Raw genomic sequence first — 20,933 nt, forward strand, 5'->3', positions numbered from 1 at the left:
GAAAAAGTAAAAGAGAGAGGCCCATTTACAAGTTGGGTTAAACAAGCTTATAATAATATTGGACGCACACATTCATCAATCTCTTTGCCTCTTTGTATACGGCAGCCGCAAGTTCACATTTTGAGACTCATCCTCTATATGGACCCAACATTTGATTTTCTTTGTCCAACTTCCAACATTTGATTTCCTCTTCCTTTCCATTCTCCCGAATGAAATAAAATTCAAGTCTTTGTGGGCAACTGGGATTAAAATCTTTGTGGGTTTTTGAGAAGTTTCTCTCTTAATCTCTCTCTATCTCGCATTCACTGTTCAAAGCTCTGCTGCTTGTGAGTACTATTTACTCTTTCTTTCTCTTTCTCATTCTCTTCTGGTTTATTTAGTTTTTTTTTTTTCTTCATTCATTAGCAGAAGCTCTTGATGTGATTTGAGGGACTTTGGGACCGATCAAGGTTGTTCTAGCCCAGGCTTTTGGCATTTCTTACTAATATTACTGGTTTATGTTGGCAAAGTTCTGATATCTTGTCCGATTTCTTAAGACTGTATTTCGCGTTTTGGGCGTAGGATTTTGGCTTTTATTTGAGATACAGGTTAACTTTATTGGGTTTTGTTCAAAATTCTTAATTTTTTGTTGGTTTCTGCTGAATTCGTGAGTTTTGGTGACAAAATTATTTTCAAGTTCTCTCTCTCCTTCCAGGGCTTGAATGGGTGCTTCGTGAGGAGAGAGAACAGAGAGACGCGAATAGCCCCAAAAAATGGTCACGTGGGCGGCACATGACTAATTTCAACATAAATTTGATGGAATGGATCATTGATGGACCCCATTAACACACAAGACATATTCTGGGCAATTTTAAGGAAAATTTTATAACTTGTTAATGTTTGATGAACATTATGCTATTCTACTTAGCCATCTTGGACTCAATTAAGGGTGATGACAATCACCCAACACAACCTTGTATATCTCAAGTGTCTTCTTGGTTATATGGCACACTTGACTTGGATGGCAAGTGTTTTCTTGATATCTGGGCAACCATCACTAATGTTCTTCAAGAAAAGGTTGCGGTTAATCGGGACGGAGCAGCTGGATTTTCCCAAGCAATGTTGCTCAACAACCTCCTTAGATACAGGGGAGTTGCATTTGCCCAAGACGTAGCTTCCACAGTAGCCAGCTGGTGGATCACCGAAGCTTGCAAACTCAACAACAACAACCTTCTTTTTGTTGGGACACTTGATGTCGGCGGATGATCTGATTACATCTAAAACAGGTCGGAAAACGCTGTCCTGCCTTGCCCATGACTTGACATTTGGAGGATGGTACTCGGTAATGAAGCTACAAATAGTATCTCTGTTGACGGTTAGGATCTCAATGTGTTTGGGCTTCGCTGGCTGCTCCTCCAACACAACAAGAATATTTTGTGTAGGCTTGATGAAAGATCTTGGAATGTGGTACTCGGATTGAGTTGGTTCTCCAAGAGGAGAGAGGAAGGACATCCAGTGCCGGCCGATGCTTCTACCATTAACCCAGATCATTCCCTTTCCCATACCAGTCATTCGAATAGCGACAGGGTTATTACCTTCTGGAGCATCAAAGTAAGTCTTGTACCATGTGAGACCCTGTGCTGATCCCTTTGTTTTATCCCATTGAACTTGTTTTGATCCCTCCTCAGTGAACACTTGAAGCTTTTCTCCATTCAGACCAACCTGATGCCCCCATCCGTTCTTTGTAATGTCCAGTGTTCCAGTGTTCAATCCAAGGACTATTATGAGATTAGGCCCTGCATATCTGTGCTCCATATAGGCTCCACCATCCGGGAGTCCCAGTGTCATGGCAAGTAGTGTTATCTGGTTGACTCCTGCCTTGAAGTGAACAGGTTTCTCTAAGACAAAGCTCTTCTCATCATGGCTTCCATGTCCGAAACCAATATACTCCCCGTTGACAAACAGGTGCAATGCATGACCAAGACTGGCAATTCGAAGAACTGGTTGAATGCTTGCCTTCCTGGGCAAGTCTTGTTGATTCAGTGCAAGGCTAGTGGTGTACCATGCGTAGTCTGAGGTATCTTTTAGCAAGGTGTACAGCTCCAGCGGTGTTGGATTATTTACCAGCACTTGAAGGGTGCTTGGAATGGGTTCTGCATACTTCTTCCATTTGAGATTATTGGCAACGGTTGATTGAACGAAGTTCCTAGAATTATGTTGGGCAACAATTGTTTGAGTGTTGAAGACCACGGTCTTACAATCAGGGAGGATGCTAATGGAATGCGGTGGCAGGTAATAATCCTGACCTCTCCAACTAACAGTTGCTTCCGTTGTAAGGTTATTGTTGGTCAAGAAAGCAGCACAGATGTTTGTGGCGGGCATCTCATAGAAATAAACCTCTGTGTTTGCGCTCATCTTTTGGACTCCAGGAACTCCCCAAAGTAAAGCCTTCCTGGATAGCCTCAAAGCCTTGTGTAAATCCTTGAGGTGACTCCATTTGGGGTCCCTAGGCAAACCATATTCATCGAGAGGAGCTTCGTCGTAGTAGCGAGTTGTTGTGAAAATAGCACTTGTTCTTCCAAAATTTGTTCCGCCATGGTACATATAGTAGTTGGTTAGAGATCCTTTCTTTGAGAAAAAACGCGCGACTGCAAATGCAATGTCATCTACTGGTCTTTGTGAAGGAGGGTCCCCAAATACTCTGTATTGAGCAGTCCAGTTCTCAGTCCACAGAGTTGGCTTGTAGGGTTTATTTGGGCCCATGAAAGTATCTCCACATTGCCTTCCATTGCAAGTATTAATGACTGGATCAGGAGCGTCCTTCTGCTTGCACATGATCCATGGTACTCCGATGTTCTGCTGCACTGCCATGGCTGCTGCCCACCTCATGTAACTGCTTCCCAACTCTCTATAGGCAAGCTGGACCATATTGTATTCATTTTCAATTTGTGCCAAGACGATGGGGCCTCCTTGTGGAGCAAATAGCTTCGCCTCCTTCAACTTGTTTACAATCAGCTGCACATATTTCTCCATGTGGTACTTGAATGCTTTGTTATCCGAGCGGAATATGATGCCAGGGACCTCCCTTAGCCAATAAGGGAGTCCTCCGTGGTTCCATTCAGCTTGAATGAATGGCCCAAGCCTAATGGTAGCATACATTCCGTGCTCCTGAACCAGCTTAATGAACCTCACCAAATCATAGTTTCCTTCAAAATTGTACTGCCCTTGCACAGGCTCATGAATGTTCCAGAACACATAAGTTTCAATCATGTTCAAGCCTCCATGTTTAGCCTTCTTGATAAGATAAGGCCACATTTCTGGTGTGCTTCGAGTGTAATGGATTGCACCTGAAAACAGAAGCTCTCGTTTTCCATTGATAATCAGTGACCTCCCATCATATGTCACGGGGCCGCCCTGCACTGATTGATTCCGATTCTGATGATGAAGATGCTTCCCTCCGTGGCCATGATGCCCATGTCCTTTGGCGTGGACAATTGTGGCAGAGATGACTATGGAAATGAGGGAAATCAAGAGCACCCGGCTGATTGATACTGCCATTGTATGTATGTTAAGTCTTTTGATTTGGCCAATAAACTTGTTCCTCCTTGGAGGCCTTGGCCAGAAGCAGCTTGCAATGAAACTCCCTGAAACACAATGATATATAAGGGAGATAGATGGATGGTAGTTATAAGCCGGCCTGTTCAATTTTGACTTTTTTGGTTATAATCTCGGTTGTGTTCTTACAATTGCTTTTATCTGTTTGCTTTGACGTTTACACACTCATTGCTGGAATGAAAAATTATAACTACTTAACAAGAATGTATGGCTGTTTGGGGTGGTTGTTGTTCCTGTTTTTAGAAAAAAGCACCTATTGTTATTGGTGTAATATTATAGACCAAAAGTAAACTGGTTTTATTATTATTTTTTGGGTGGAAGTGGAACGAAGGGGAAAAATACCTAAATGAAAGAAGAGTCAACAAAGAACAACCCAAAAGTCTAGCAAGTTAGCAACCCATCTTTCTCTTCTCTCTCTCTTTGAAAATTCCAATCTCGCTCTCTACAATCATGACATGTTTACTAATCCGTAATTGGATTAAGAGGAATTGTGAATTGAAGAAGAGTTGGATTGAAGAGGAGTTGGATTGAAGAGAATTAGATTCCAGATTCTTATTGAAGTTGTTTACTAAACCATATGGATTGAGGAGAGTTAGATTCCGGATTCATATTGAGTTGTTTACTAAACCATATGGAATTGGGGTAGGAGTAGTACTAATTACTAAAATGTCCTCGTTGTTGGGTAAGTAGATGACAAATTTGGAATTTAAAAAAGATAAATTCCTAATGAGTTAGTTCTTCAGGAATTAGAATACCACCTTCCATCCAAGAATTGAATTCCTCCAAAATCAGGAATTCCAATTCTTAATTTTGTGTGAGCTCCACTTACTTTTTAATTCATTGATGTGAAGTAAACACAGGAATCTTCCATAGACCGAATTCAATTCCTGATTAGTATACACACCATCATAGTAGTTATGACTTTTTAAATGAGAAAGAAAATCTCCATCTTTGTTTCATCTGCTTGTCATTCTGATTTTTTTATATCCTTCCAGTTATTATTTATTTATTTATCCTTTCTATTTTTGTTTGATTTTTTTATTTGCATAAAAAATAGATGACTGATTTGTATCAACCACGTAATGTTCAATACTATTTTGCACATATTAAACAACAATTTAAAGTTTTATTAAACCATAAATATGTGATTTCAAATATTATCACCTTATTAGAAATCAATTTGGAATGGAAGGTTCTTCATCATTTTGAGATTACAAATAATTATAACTAGTGGAAAAGGCCCATTGAATTACCCACGAAAATATCTATGAAAGTCATTTGAAATCAACCAAACTTTATTAAAGTCTATGTCTAAGTTTGGAGTTCACAAAAGTCCAATAAAATTCACAAACTCAACAAGAATCTATCACCCTTTTAAAAATATATTTTTTTAACAGAGAAGCGATATTTGTATTCATAAATTAGGCACAAAGATCATAAGTAACAAGTGCCCATACAAATGCCCATAAAGAGTTAATTAAAAAATGGATGTATAGCAACCACGTAGGGTTAATCCAGATACATAGAATCAACAGCTCACAAGGCATATCTCCACTAATAACCTCATAAGACCAAATAAATTTTGGCATAAAAGCCGCAAGCCTAAACAAGTCAAACATGAACCACAACGCCTAAAACTACCAATACAACAACTTTTAAACTCTCACAGGCAGAGACTAAACTATAAACAAACATCAAACTCACAAAGAGTTGATGCAATTATTATAAGGCAAGAAACTGTAAACACTCAACAAGTGAGAAAAAGCCACGCAACCACCTTATATGTCTTCAAATCTGCCAACAAAACCACCAATGCTTTGCTACATCGTTGTCACTAAAGATTCCAAGGAAAACAAAAGTCGCCAACGAAATCACCAGTGCATCCAAGCAGAAAATCCATTTGAAAACTTGGTAAACAACCCCAAAATAGAGGGGAGAATTGGGAAGGGATAGAGAGGAGGGGAGGGGTGGGTAGAGAAGGAGAGGAGGGGAGAGGGTAGGGGAGGAGAGGGGTGGGGAATAAGGCCACCATGCCCAAAGGGGGGTTGCGGCTAGGGCTAAGTTCAGTGTTTTATTTCTTCAGAGAGAGTTCATTAGGGTTAAACTATACATTTAAAATCTCAATTGAATAGACCATCGTTAAATATGAAAAAATACAAAATGTTTTCGATGGTTGTATGGGTGGTAAATTATGTGATTTGAAAAGAAAAGCGATCACTTCTCCTTTACCTGTTAGTGTGAGAATGTGGAGGTGAAAATGTCATACATTGGAAAGTTAGAAAACTTTGGAGTTGGAAGTGCTTATAAGGTGTTGGGCTACTTCCCCTTATTGCCAATTGGTTTTGGGGTAGAACCTCAACTTCCTTCATGGTATCAGAGCGGGTTAGCCTACATGTGAAAGCCCAATGGCCACACGTGCTCCACGTTACCCAATATGTGTTGTCCACATATTATGCTTAAAAAATTTGCCACACATGCAGAACTGTATGAGAAAATAAAGGTGAAAATGTCTTACATTGGAAAGTTAAACATCTTCTATAAAGGAATATTGTATTAGGGTTGCTAGACACTGAGTTGTTTGTTAGCTTTTCTTTCTTTTATGTAATTTACCCCTTTGTTAATTCAGAATAAAATAAAATAAAATAAAATACCACTTCATGTAAACTCCAGCCTGCAATGAAAATACAAGTTTATGTTTAAGAGCATTTATCTAAAGTCCTAGATTTAATTTCCCCTCCTTCAATATCATTTGTATTAAAATTAAAATAAAAACAACAAGTGCTTATTTTCTAAACACAAGAACAACCACAATTAAAATTTTAACTGTGATCTTTGGTCATACTCCCCTAACCTCTCAATTCCCATTTTCTTCTCCCAATCATATTTATTATTCATTTCCTTATGCAAAATTTCCATTTGACATAAATAATGGAAACAAATTGAAAGCTTATGTACTTGTGTATTTTGAAAAGTTCCAACACAGTCTCCATTTGTGAAAAAAAGAAAATCCTTCTTTTTGTTGGTTGAATAATATACATGATGTGTAAATTAAATAGCCTTGGATTTTATTATATTGAAGTGGATTTTATGGGTAATTGAGTTTTAATTTTAAGGACATTTAAGTTTATTTAAGTAATTTTTTGGTAGCTAGTAGGGTATAGCTAGGGGTGGGCATTTGAACAGGTGAACCGATGAACAGAGCTGAAAAAAATTGTGTTGACTAAAAAAGTCAACCTAGGCTCAAAAATTGAACCGGACCACTTTAGATCGATTCCCGTCCTGATTCTTGTCTTGGAAGAGTCGGTATAAATCAAACCGGACCGATTATGTTATGTTTACTTATTCATTTATATCCAAAATTATTAGTAAGTCTAATTAATATTCAATTAATATTAGTAACTCCAAGTAATATCTATATATATTTTAGCCCAATTAATATCCAAATGCCTTAGTACCAATTTATACCCAACTAAATAACTACTCTAGCCCAATTTCTTTTTCTTTTCGGTGAATCATATCCGTTCTTGTTGCGCCTCCGTCTTTCTTTTCTCTTTTCACATATTTATTTCTATTTCTCTTCCTATTCATCCATTCACCTCTTTCTCTCTTATTTTATCCATTGTACATATTTTTCTCAATTTCCAATTTTTTATACATCATATTTCTTTCTTCTTCCCATATTTATATTTTTATCTTTCCAAACTGGAAACTGGGTTGAACCAAATCGAAACCACATAGGTCCGGTTTGGTTTTGTTCTTCTAAACACTTTCTATAAAAATCGGATTATGTATAAGTTTCGATTTCGATTCCAATTCAAGGGGAAAACTGGACCGTGCCCACCCCTAGGTATAGCTCAGTTCGTTGAGCTCTTCCACCTCCATTTATGTGGACATAGATTCAAAACCCCTAGGCACCTAATGAATATTTTTGTAAACCCCCTCCTCAAATCACTTGTTTGTACTTTAAAAAAAAAGTAATTTTTTTTTGGCTATATTTGTAAGTTTCTGTAAAAACTAACATATTTTTGGCCATTAGAAAAACTCCACCATTTGTACTCTGCCTACGATGTATAAGGAGAAAAATACATTACAACTCCGTTCAACTTGGTGTAGAGTTAAATTGAAGTAATATTTGTTAAGATAGAAAATTGAAAGTCCAATGTTTGCTATTCATAACTCAGGTATAAAAAGAGATGCCACAATTTAAATGATAGTCTTCAGGACAAGAAGTAAATGAACTATTCATAACACGAAACTTCTTAATGATAAGATCCCAACCTTGGATATAACTACCAAACTATAATTTGTTTTTTCTTTAAATGACAAGTGATTTTTAATTTTGTTTATTTATTCAGATTTGGAAAAATGTTGGTAAATTATATGCTTTGAAATGAAAAGCAGCGACCACTTCCCCTTTGCCTGTTAGGCATTCTATATTTTTATTCTACAATATCATCAATCAATTAGGTGCTTATTTTCCTTCAAATCAATTTCCAATTAGGTGATTGATGATATTTCTTTGATTGTACATATTTTTCTTAAAAAAGGAAAAACAACCACCCCAAACAGCAATACATTCTTCTTGATCTGTTATAACTTCCCAGCAATGAGTGTGTAAACATCAAAGCAAAACAACTAAAAACAATTGTAAGAACACACGGGAGATTATAACAACAAAAAGTCAAAATTGAACAGGCCGGCTTATAACTACCATCCATCTATCTCCCTTATATACAATCGTGTTTCGTGGAGTTTCATTGCAAACTGTTTCTGGCCAAGGCCTCCATCTAAGGAGGAACAAATTTCTTGGCCAAATCAAAAGATTTAACATACATACAATGGCGGTATCTGTTAGCCGGGTGCTCTTGATTTCCCTCATTTCCATGGTTATCTCTGCCGCAATCGTCCATGCCAAAGGACGTGGACATCATGGCCACAGAGGGAAGCATCTTCGTCATCAGAATCAGAATCAATCAGTGCAGGGCGGCCCCGTGACATATGATGGGAGGTCACTGATTATCAACGGAAAACGAGAGCTTATGTTTTCGGGTGCAATCCATTACACTCGAAGCACGCCGGAAATGTGGCCGGATCTTATCAAGAAGGCGAAACATGGAGGCTTGAACATGATTGAAACTTATGTGTTCTGGAACATTCATGAGCCTGTGCAAGGGCAGTACAATTTTGAAGGAAACTATGATTTGGTGAGGTTTATTAAGCTGGTTCAGGAGTACAAAATGTATGCTACCATTAGGCTTGGGCCATTCATCCAAGCTGAATGGAACCACGGAGGACTTCCTTATTGGCTAAGGGAGGTCCCTGGCGTCATATTCCGTTCCGATAGCGAAGCATTCAAGTACCACATGGAGAAGTATGTGCAGCTGATCGTAAACAAGTTGAAGGAGGCGAAGCTATTTGCTCCACAAGGAGGCCCCATCGTCTTGGCTCAAATTGAAAATGAGTACAATATGGTCCAGCTTGCGTATAGAGAGTTGGGAAACAATTATGTGAGGTGGGCAGCAGCCATGGCAGTGCAGCAGAACATCGGAGTACCATGGGTCATGTGCAAGCAGAAGGACGCTCCTGATCCGGTCATTAATACTTGCAATGGAAGGCAATGTGGAGATACTTTCATGGGCCCGAATAAACCCTACAAGCCAACTCTGTGGACTGAGAACTGGACTGCTCAATACAGAGTATTTGGAGACCCACCTTCACAAAGACCAGTAGAGGATATTGCATTTGCAGTTGCGCGCTTTTTCTCAAAGAAAGGGTCTCTAACCAACTACTATATGTACCATGGTGGCACAAATTTTGGAAGAACAAGTGCTATTTTCACAACTACTCGCTACTACGACGAAGCTCCTCTCGATGAATATGGTTTGCCAAGGGACCCCAAATGGAGTCACCTCAGGGATTTACACAAGGCTTTAAGGCTATCCAGGAAGTCTATGCTTTGGGGAGTTCCTGGAGTCCAAAAGATGAGCGCAGACACAGAGGTTTATTTCTATGAGATGCCCGCCACAGACATCTGTGCTGCTTTCTTGACCAACAATAACCTCACAACGGAAGCAACTGTTAGTTGGAGAGGTCAGGATTATTACCTGCCACCGCATTCTGTTAGTATCCTCCCTGATTGTAAGACCATTGTCTTCAACACTCAAACGATTGTTGCGCAACATAATTCTAGGAACTTCGTTCGATCAACCGTTGCCAATAATCATAAATGGATGAAGTATGCAGAACCCATTCCAAGCACCCTTCAAGTGCCGGTAAATAATCCAACACCGCTGGAGCTGTACACCTTGCTAAAAGATACCTCAGACTACGCATGGTACACCACTAGCCTTGCACTGAATCCACAAGACTTGCCCAGGAAGGAAAGCATTCAACCAGTTCTTCGAATTGCCAGTCTTGGTCATGCATTGCACCTGTTTGTCAACGGGGAGTATATTGGTTTCGGACATGGAAGCCATGATGAGAAGAGCTTTGTCTTAGAGAAACCTGTTCACTTCAAGGCAGGTGTCAACCAGATAACACTACTTGCCATGACACTGGGACTCCCGGATGGTGGAGCCTATATGGAGCACAGATATGCAGGGCCTAATCTCATAATAGTCCTTGGATTGAACACTGGAACACTGGACATTACAAAGAACGGATGGGGGCATCAGGTTGGTCTGAATGGAGAAAAGCTTCAAGTGTTCACTGAGGAGGGATCAAAACAAGTTCAATGGGATAAAACAAAGGGATCAGCACAGGGTCTCACATGGTACAAGACTTACTTTGATGCTCCAGAAGGTAATAACCCTGTCGCTATTCGAATGACTGGTATGGGAAAGGGAATGATCTGGGTTAATGGTAGAAGCATCGGCCGGCACTGGATGTCCTTCCTCTCTCCTCTTGGAGAACCAACTCAATCCGAGTACCACATTCCAAGATCTTTCATCAAGCCTACACAAAATATTCTTGTTGTGTTGGAGGAGCAGCCAGCGAAGCCCAAACACATTGAGATCCTAACCGTCAACAGAGATACTATTTGTAGCTTCATTACCGAGTACCATCCTCCAAATGTCAAGTCATGGGCAAGGCAGGACAGCGTTTTCCGACCTGTTTTAGATGTTATCAGATCATCCGCCGACATCAAGTGTCCAGACAACAAGAAGGTTGTTGCTGTTGAGTTTGCAAGCTTCGGCGATCCACCAGCTGGCTCATGTGGAACCTACGTCTTGGGCAAATGCAACTCCCCTGTATCTAAGGAGGTGGTTGAGCAACATTGCTTGGGAAAATCCAGCTGTTCCGTCCCGATTGACCGCAACCTTTTCTTTAAGAACACTACTGATGGTTGCCCAGGTATCAAGAAGACACTTGCTTTCCAAGTCAAGTGCGACATATAAAACTATAAGTTGTTGAAAGCGAGAATTAATGTTCTGTGTGATATTGTCATTATGAATTCAGTTAAAGATACTAGTTCAATCTTAAGATCCTCGAAGCACAAATTTATATTTCTTTCTTTCTACGAATTATGTATTCGAATTCAAGAGTATGTATCTAGCTTTTCTTTGCGCTATCAAATATACACTCGTGAATCAGTAGAACCTTCACAGTTGAATCCACTAATTCTTCATCACCCATAAATGTGAGTGTGACAACATCATCCCAACAAATATAATATAAAAGAGCTGAAATTTCCTTTGCCTCCTCTTCATCAGTTGAATTCCTATAGACAAATGTGAAAACTTGCAGTAAATGATCAAGCGCTACCCAATATAAGTTAACACGGTGCTAATCATTTGTGTGGCTCGCTTCATAAAAATTCCTATACAAATGTGTTCAGTCAAATAAATATACATTTGAGATGAAATTAGTAAAATAGATATACTAGCTATGATCAAACATTTCTTTAGTCAAGTAGTTAAATAAATTTATTTTTAGGGTAAACTACAGTAAACTTCCCAATCTATAGGGTTATTTACGAGGTCATACTTGATTTTAGAAACATTTACGAGTATATACTCAACGTCGTGGAAAACCTCCAATTTGCTCCCTCCGTTAGAGAGATCGTCAGAAAATCCGTTATTTATCTATGTGACATTTATGAGACTCATTTTTTAATTGGCGTTGACTTACAGGTGGACAAATAAATAATAAAAAAATTATATACATGTGAAAAATAATTTTTAAATAATATCAAAATCATTAAAAATGAAAAAAAATAAAATCTCCACTCTCTTCTCCTACCCAGCCAACCCTCTCTCCCTCCCGACTCAACCCCACCTCTCAGCCACCCCACTCCCATCGACGACCCCCAAACCCAATTTTCTTTCTCCCTCCTCCTCATAAGATTCCAATACCTCAAAATTAAACCACCATCGCACAATCAACTTTGCCTAGAAAGAGAATAATTCTCAAACAACAGAAACATATCTCTTGTTGGTAGGGAACTAGTCTAGGAGCAATTTCGGAATCTACAGCTGAGGGTTCACCTACTTTTCCATGGCAATTTGCCACAATCCAGCAGATGGGTTTAATTTCATTGAAGAAATTCTCCACTAATTGTAAATAACTTGTCTTATCAGGCACTTTTCTGTTTTGAATTTTGACAAGAAAGTATCGGGAAAGCCCATGATCTAGCTTGGTCGCGACCTCCATTTTCTCCGGTGCTTCGTCGTCGGCTTTCGGCATCGAGTGAATGGCAACTCTTGGATATTTTCGAGGATGGCAGCGGCTGGAGATTTTCCAGCTTCCTCGTCGGTGAAATTTCAATGGCTGTGGACGGCGCGAGCCCTTGGGCTTGGAAGTTGAAGACCCCTTGTCCCGGTAGTATATGACGTCAACGTCGGAGTCTAAATCGGCAAGGAGCAGCTCCACGGTTTGTGGTTGGGGGAGGCGTGGTTGTTGGGTTTGGGTTTGGTGGTACAGGTGGATCAGACGGAGGAGGGTTTGCTGGTAGAGGCTATGGAGGAAGAGAGAGAGAGTGAGAGAGAGAATTCTGGGTTTGGTTCACGTAGAGAGAGAGGTATATATATATATATATATATATATATATATATATATAATTTTAAAATAATTTTTTATTAATTTTTAATCAACATGGAAGTCAATGTCGTTTAAAAAAGGGGTCTCATTTTTGACACGTCAGCATTTAACAGGCTAACTAACAATTTGGCTAAGAGCAACTCCACCCATTTGCCCCTTGCCATGGCAAAAGGGGAGTTAGGGCAGGCACTATTCACATAAATAGTGGTTGCCCTTGCAAATAGTATAGTGTGTTTTTACCCGTTGCCATGGCAAAGGACAATTACTTTTTATTTTTTTATTTTTTTTCACAAATTTGTTTACATAAACAATTAATTTGGATAATATTTTTGGGTTCATATGTGTCAATATTTATTATAAAATTCATATCTCAATCGGATAAAATTTTGGTATTTATAGAAAAAAAAAATTCAGTATTTTTTGGTTTTTTTAATAAAAAATTTTGATTTTTTGATTTTTTTATTGTACAAAAATTGGCTGCCGTTAGATTGGAGAAAAAAATCTTATCGGAGAGCCCAGAGCGCGACACGTGAACTTTAGCGGCACTGTAGCACGTGAGCACTGTAGCAGTACTGTAGCGCTGACGTCAGCACCAAAACGAGGGCTGGAGCTTGGGCCAACCTTGCCCTTAGGCCAGCCCAGGTTGCTAGGTCCCACCTTGCGCCTGGGCTTGGGCTCCTCGCTGGAAACGAATTTTGGTATTTTTTCCCCCATCCTGAGGCTCTGTCATGCCGCTGGAGTTGCTCTAATGAATGGGGCAAATTGTAAATTTTCCGCGACATTGAATATGTACTCGTAAATGTCTCCAAAATCGGGTATGAACTCGTAAATAACTTATAGGTTGGGGGGTTTATCGTAGTTTATCTTTATTTTTATATCACTATTACAATAGAGCCGGAAGCACGAGAGTACCCTCACAATTTTTAGTTTTTTTTGTGTGTGGTCAAATCACAGTTTTTACTCTTTGTTTGGGTCAAATCACAGTTTTCACTTTGACCTTGTCTTTTGACCAAGCAGTTGGTAGTCTTTCGACAATCAGGCATAGTAAAGAAGATTGGTTAAGGTCTTGTATAGAGATGATAATTATGAATTATTGAACCCTCATTTCCAAGTGTCATCTCGTAGGAAACTTGTGAGTCATTTTATGGTCATCTATGATGCCATGAAACAAAAATTGAAAGGAGAATTAGCATCACATAGACTGTGTCTCACAATAGACACTTGGACAAGTATTCAAAACATAAATTACTTGGTGATCACAGCACACTTCATAGATGGTGAATGGAACTTGCATAAAATAGTTTTGAACTTTTGTGTCATTGCTAATCATAAGAAGAACTCAATTGGTAAACTCCTTGATACTTGTTTGCTTGCCTGGGATATAAAGAAGATACTAAAATTACGGCTGATAATGCTTCTTCAAATACAAAGGCAATAGATTACTTGAAGTCAAAGATGGCTCCTTGGAGAAATGGTAGCCTTGTGTTAGGGGGAAAGTACATGCATGTTAGGTGTTGTGCTCATATTGTTAATTTGATAGTTCAAAATGACTTGAAAAAGTTAGAGAAAAGTGTATTGTCAATAAGGAATGTGGTTAGGCGTGTAAGATCCTATCCACAAAGGTTAAAGGATTTTAAGGCTTGTGTTTTGAAGGAGCAAATTGAATGCAAGAGGCTTGTGGTGTTGGATGTACCAACTAGGTGGAATTCCACATATATGATGTTAGATGCGGCTTTGAAGTTTAAAAAAGCCTTTGTGAGAATGATAGAAGAAGATGATGGTCCATTTATGTCTTGGTTTAGTGAAAAAGAACTGGTTGACGAAGATAAGGTGGTTGCATCTCATAAGCCTAAAAAGAAGGTAGGGCCACCAACTAATGAAGATTGGAATAATGCTCTTACCTTTGTTAATTTTTTAAAGATATTTTATGACATGACATTGAATATGAATGTTTATTTGCATTCCGTTTCTCACACTACCTTTCATGATTTGATTGTAATGGAGGGTGAAATTGATGATTTGTTCTTAGGAGAAGAGCAATTCCTAAGTGAAACTCACACCTCCATGGTTTTAAATGACATGGCGCATAGCATGAAGATGAAATTTGAGAAGTATTAGGGTGATCTTGATAAATTAAACAAACTTTTGATGGTAGCACTTGTTCTTGATCCTCGATACAAGTTGGGGAACTTAGAGTTTGTATTGAAGGGTCGGTTTGAAAAATCAGAAAATGCTATTAAGAAGAAGAATGAAGTGAAAGAGCTTTTAATGAAGCTTTATGAGGAGTATGACATCTCACCAACGCCTACCACTTAATGTAGTAATCCTAGTGCTAATAGTGGTAGTAGTGGTACTAGTAATGCTATTAGTACGACTATGACAAATTCTAGCCTACAACTAGGGGGAAGGAAACAAAGGTAAATGAAGGAAAGTTGGATAAAAGAATCTCAAGCAAATGACACTGTGATATTGAAGCATGAGATTGATAGGTACATAACCGACCCTATTGAAAAAGTGGTTTTTGACTTTGATATTTTGAAGTGGTGGAAATTGAATGGAGTTAAATATCTGGGTTTGGCACTTATTGCAAAGGATGTGCTTGCTATCCTAGTATTAACAGTGGCTTCGAAATCATGTTTTAACACGGGTGGTCGGGTAATTAATTCATTATGTGTTTCTTTGACTCCTAAGATTGTGGAGGCCTTAATTTGTTCTCAAAATTGGTTAAGGTATGCTAACATCTCCTCTTTACAGTATGAGCAAACCATTCAAGAGATGGAGTTTTATGAATTAGTTGAGTCAGGTATTTGTTTCTCATTTTATATGATACACACACACACACACACACACATACATTTCCCTTCTATTGAGGGACATCCTTTAGGGACCCCTACGAATTTTGTTTTTCAATGATCCAATCCATCTATTCTTAAAGTCTACATTCATAGGTCATCCTTGCAAAAAATTAGACAAATCAGAAATTGTTTCGACATCCAATTTTGTCATACAAAATCAGTGAACAGGGTACTTTAAGAAAGTACTAAAATTTCAATATTTCAATTGAGTGGTCAAATGATATCGGATTCTAGTGATTTTGTGTAAATATAATCTTTGAATGCATATCTACAAAATAGACGGTTTGGATTAGTGAGATATAATACAGAGTGACCCTATAAGGGTGTCCCTCAAATAACTTATTTGAGGGATCCCCCAACTGAAGCTCCATGTATATATGTACATAGTTTGCATGTTTGTCTAATGTTTTAATGTGTTTATATGTCTCATTTGTAGATCTTATGAGTTTATCCACACTGACCAACTCAAGTCCTGCTACTTTCTAGTAATCACTTAATATGTGATATTGTGGGTTTGTTTTACAATTCGAATAGCTATTTCATTACTAAGTTTTAGAATTGGGAACTTATTGGTGTTTATGTTGCACTTGCAGAGGTTGAAGTTTGGTACATAAAGGCAACAGCTATGGATCTTCCATTGGTTGTGTTTAAGTTTTTGGGTTGTGTTCAGAATTTTGTAATTTAATTATCAATGTTTACAAGAGCCACAAGCTGGCTCTTGTGGAAGTTAAGTCTTGGGCAAATGCAACTCCCCTGTATCACTAATGATTGCCCAGATATCAAGGAAGGCACTTGCTTTCCAAGTCGAGGCATATAAAACTATGCGTCGTTGAAATAGATAATTAATGTTCTAGGCAATATTTGTCATTATGAATTCAGTTAATGATGCTAGTTCAAGTTTAACATCTTCGAAGCACAAATATATGTTTCTTTCTTTGTACCAATTATGTATTCGAATTCAAGAGTATGCATCCTGCTTTTCTTTGTGCTATCAAATTTACAGTCATGAATCAGTAGAACCTTCAGAATTGAATCCACTAATATGAGAAGCAAGGTTTGCTTAATTCTTCATCACCAGATCATCACCCATAAAATGTCTATGTGACAAATCACCCCAACATATATAAAAGAGTTCCTGAAGCTTAGGTACTTCATTTAGGCAACCCAGTTGATATTTCCTTTGCTTCCTCTACCTTGGTAAGTGATCAAGCACTACCAAATATAAGTTAATACGGTGCTAATCATTTGTTTGGCGCATTTCTTAATGTGACCTCACAGTTTAATTCTTAGATCTTTATTCAAGAGTCATCTCTGCAAAATAAACTGTCGAATCAGAATTTGTTTAGTCAAATAAATATACTTTTGAGATTGGTATAATTTGTTTAGTCAACTAGTAAAATGTTTATTTCTATATCACTATTCCAGTACTTCTCTCTATCTCCACTCGTATTTGGTTTCTCATTAAAAATTGGTACTTCCTATTCTCTCCCACCACCTCCCCTGAGACTCCTATTCTGCCTCCCACAACAGCCGATAAAGCCAAATGTGTCTCCAATGTTTTCCTCTGGACTCTTCTGCGACACATGAAGCAAGAGCCACAAAACCCAAATTTTCAAAGCCTTTCTGATCAAGACTCTTGAAAGACTGAAACCTTTTAGTCTTCTCAACGGAAAAAATCGACTCGGACCCTACCAATAATGGTAACAAACGTAGATGGAGAAGCAAGCAAACCTTTCTTGCATTCAGATTCAGGAACTGACGTCGCTGCTTGCATTGAATCTTGAAAACCAGCAGAACCCGCTTCAAGTGTCATATAGCCTTCCATGTGGTTGTCCACCAAAGTAGAATCAACCCTTTCTTTGACAATCATCCAGAGTCTCTGTAGTATCACATACTTGAAACCCAGAACCTAAATTGCAAGCTTTGGTCTTTTCTAATACCGAAAAGTGAGGAAATACCATCTTGGCATGAGGTTGACGAGGCAGTTACCAAACACAAACACAGAACTAATCTATCCAATCCAGGAGAGATTTGAGTTTGAAAAACTTGCAGCAGCCGCAGTATCATACTTGTTCAACTGATCACACCTACAAAATGAAAAGGAGATCAGACGTTTGTAGTGAAAAGTAAAATACATCAAAATAATCCAATATAACTTTTTCTAAAGAAACTATGTACTTCTACTTTATTAAATTTTCTTAGCTTCGCAATCTCTAGTTGCACTTGATAACGTGCTCAGACCTGATGGAAAACCTGATCAAATAATTCAGGTTTCATTCACCATGTTCATCCTCCAAAAAGGAAGCTAAAATACTAGGGACATGAATGATTCCGACATTTAGCAACCAAAAAAGCAATGTAGCTATTAACATCCATTCGTATAACTTCATGAATAGGAAAAGATTTGTATTCTTTTCAACTACTCTTCACCTACATTCACATGCCTGCTTCACAAAACAATCTCACAGCTATGATAGATGATGTTGACACTCCAAGGAAAGAGGCTAGTGGTAATAAGCTTATAACTGCATACGAGCCAACAGCGTATGCTCTTTTGAGAAAGGATAGAACCTTTTAAATCACAATCAAATAGCTACTACAACTCCTAATCAGTCGAGTTACAAAGTTCTCTAATTGCACTCCTGAATGCAATTTGGCAGGGATTGCACAACAGATCATGCTAATTACTTATGAAGTGGCACATAATTTCCATCCTAGACAACCTACATATCAAGCTCAAATTGATACACGGCAAACATCACAACAGAGGGAGGCAAACACACAGTGAATAAATTGCTGAGACATTCATATTAACCTTGAGGTATGTATGGCCTCTCAATCACATGACATACGAATTATGATAATGCATACATCACAATCACCAATCATAATGCACATACAAATGTTGAAATGAAAAGTGAAAAGAAAATCATATAATAGGGATGTTCAACAAGATAATATATTAATGACCAGAAGATACCTTTTTAAAAGGACAAAATCTCGGTCAATATTTTTAATAATGGAATATAAGTTTATAGAAACTGTAAAGTTCAAGTCCAGGCTGCTTACATAAATTTACTAGTATTTAGGCAGCACAACAATCACTTGTTCGCACATACAAATACCAATCCTTTTCCAGCATCTTCGATCTAATTCAAAATATATTTCTCTCTCTCCCTCTTCAAGCTTCACCAAACTGGACCTCAATTAATTTTGACCACAACATATATTCCACCAGCACAGCACAAGATTCAAACAAAAGATGATTGTCAAAATAGGAGGGAGGAAGAACAGCGAACAACATCTGGAGCCATTACATCTGCCCCTTCCCAGTAAACCAACACTCTCAGGCAGCAGAAACAAAGAGTTGTCTTGGTGGCCTTTGGAGAACAAGTGCAATTGTAATTAGCTGAACTTGAAGAAGTTAGCAGAGTCCATTAAACAGGGGTACAATCCAAAGTGCGGGTGAAATGTTTAGAGAGTAATGTCGTGTGATGGTTTCATCCTCTAAATTGAAAATGCCTATAACACTCGGTCTGCTATCGCTATCAGTATCAGGTACACGTGCTCCTCCCAATTTTGTACAATCATCCATGTAATATATGGAATTGGGTTGGCACCCAGGAAAGTTTGAAGCCAAAACAGAGATACAATAATCGTCACCCAGGAACATAACCTCATCCCCAATACTTTTTATTTCAACATGCTGCACAACGGATCCATCCCTCTCATTGAACACCAACTTGTAAACCATGAATCTCTCAGTCCAAAACTCTTCATGGTAGGCATCTCCGTCAACATCTTTCAAAAATTTTCGAACATGCAACAAGTCTCCATTGGTTGATTCCACAAGATAAGCTTTATCAGCATAACGTGAGAACGGACATTCTTGTGGGTTAAGAATCTTTGCTTCTATTGGCTTGCTATTGATATCAAAGGAAAGAATGTTTCCCCACTTTCCAACTGCAAAGACTTGGCTTTTATGAAATATAGCATCAGTAAGCAAGCACCCTCTTAAACGCTTGCTGTAAATCCAAAACTTTTGTCCTCCTTTAGTGAAAGCCAACTCAGAAACATGTTTGTAAATTGCTACAACCACATAACTGTCTGGATTCAATGTGGGATCCTCAGATAAGATAATCTTCGGGAGGCAAACCTCGCAGTACTTACGTAGGACTTTGAAATCCAAGCGAGGGAGACGAATGGGCGCCTCTGCTTTTCTGAAAGGGTTCACCAGAGTTATAGTCAATCCACCTCTATCTAACACATCCATTGTCGCCAACCAACCATGGCCATAGCTAGAATCACAATACCTCTTACTATTACAAGGCACTGGCAATTCAATGTCGTAGATTTTTCCTGCAGGGAAGCTGTACAGTTTTCGCTTTCCTTCACATTCTGTTGGAACCAGGAGCATGGGGAGTAGCTTACGCCAACGCTGCGTTTTGTGATTGTATTCTTTTGCAAGAACACACTATTCTTTGCAAACAGCAGCAAATCGAATATGGTCAATGGGTTCTACCAACCTATCCAAAACCAAAAAGAGAACGGGCAGAGGAAGACTTGCCCATTCTAATACTTGACTGCTACTCATCCTCAAGCCAACAAAAGAACACAACAACAATAAAAACGAATATTTACAAATCTCCGATCTCAGACCACAAAGATGTCTCTACTTCTTGAGATATAAGTTCAAGAATCTTACAGGTCCTTAGCTAAAGAAGTCAGCATGGTCGCCATTGTCACTAGCTCGCTGGTACACAAGCCACCTCTTTCTGTCTCTTTCTCTCTCTCCCAACAGCTTGGATGAAAATTTTCTCATCCAAATGGTCGAGAATGAGGATGCGAAATTCAATCAAACCTCTCCGATTCCTTGTGGAAAATGGTTGACTTTACAAGGGCTGGTCATCAGAACCAGAGATTTGATTTTCTTCTTGTTTGGCTGTTGGATGAGTTTTGAGTGAAGTTTTTGGTTCCAACTTTCCATTCTGAAGGCTTTTGTCTTTTTTCTGTCCCGATAGAAAGCAAAACCTAAAAAATGATTTTAATGTTATTTTGTATTTTTGTTCAATAAATTTAAACAGAGTAACGCTTATCATCAACATGGGGATGTAGCTCAAATGGTAGAGCGCCCGCTTTGCATGCGGGAGGTACAGGGTTCGATCCCCTGCATCTCCATTCCTTTTTGTAGTCAATTCTTATTTTGCACTACTTTTAGTTTTAGGGAAGTGAGTGACCATTTTAGTCTCTATTTTTTTTTTTTTTACACTAGTGAGGTTCATGACTATTATATGGACAACAAATAAGGATTTTCTTTGCCCTCCATTTGGGCAACTGACCATTTAGTCTCTATTTTCTAAAAATTGACAAACATAGTTTTAAAGGTATATGAATTTTTTGACGGGTTAGATCATGGAATTCAATAATTTTGTTTTATTTAGCGCA

The 20,933-nt window shown here is 38.5% G+C and overlaps 3 protein-coding genes and 1 non-coding gene across 4 annotated transcripts; 2 read left to right on the forward strand and 2 right to left on the reverse strand.

Annotated features, from left to right (window-relative positions):
• Positions 1–957: 957 nt before the first annotated feature.
• Positions 958–3,644, reverse strand: LOC117613608 (beta-galactosidase 13-like). Its single transcript, XM_034342208.1, has one exon. It carries the CDS (start codon positions 3,535–3,537, stop codon positions 979–981), a length of 2,559 nt encoding a protein of 852 aa, XP_034198099.1. The 5' UTR covers positions 3,538–3,644; the 3' UTR covers positions 958–978.
• Positions 3,645–8,456: 4,812 nt separating this feature from the next.
• On the forward strand, positions 8,457–10,991 carry LOC117614002 (beta-galactosidase 13-like). The gene has a single exon (XM_034342668.1). It carries the CDS (start codon positions 8,478–8,480, stop codon positions 10,989–10,991), a length of 2,514 nt encoding a protein of 837 aa, XP_034198559.1. The 5' UTR covers positions 8,457–8,477.
• A 5,844-nt stretch (positions 10,992–16,835) lies between these two features.
• LOC117614385 (putative F-box protein At5g55150) lies at positions 16,836–20,089 on the reverse strand. The gene is made up of 2 exons (XM_034343186.1): positions 18,558–20,089; positions 16,836–17,575 (listed from the first exon to the last, which is right to left on the reverse strand). Exon 1 carries the CDS (start codon positions 19,903–19,905, stop codon positions 18,913–18,915), a length of 993 nt encoding a protein of 330 aa, XP_034199077.1. The 5' UTR covers positions 19,906–20,089; the 3' UTR covers positions 16,836–17,575; positions 18,558–18,912.
• Positions 20,090–20,593: 504 nt separating this feature from the next.
• On the forward strand, positions 20,594–20,666 carry TRNAA-UGC. The gene has a single exon. It is a non-coding gene; the product is annotated as a tRNA-Ala (tRNA).
• Positions 20,667–20,933: the final 267 nt, after the last annotated feature.

Source organism: Prunus dulcis, chromosome 1 (genome assembly GCF_902201215.1).
Source record: "Prunus dulcis chromosome 1, ALMONDv2, whole genome shotgun sequence".
NCBI lineage: Eukaryota > Viridiplantae > Streptophyta > Magnoliopsida > Rosales > Rosaceae > Prunus > Prunus dulcis.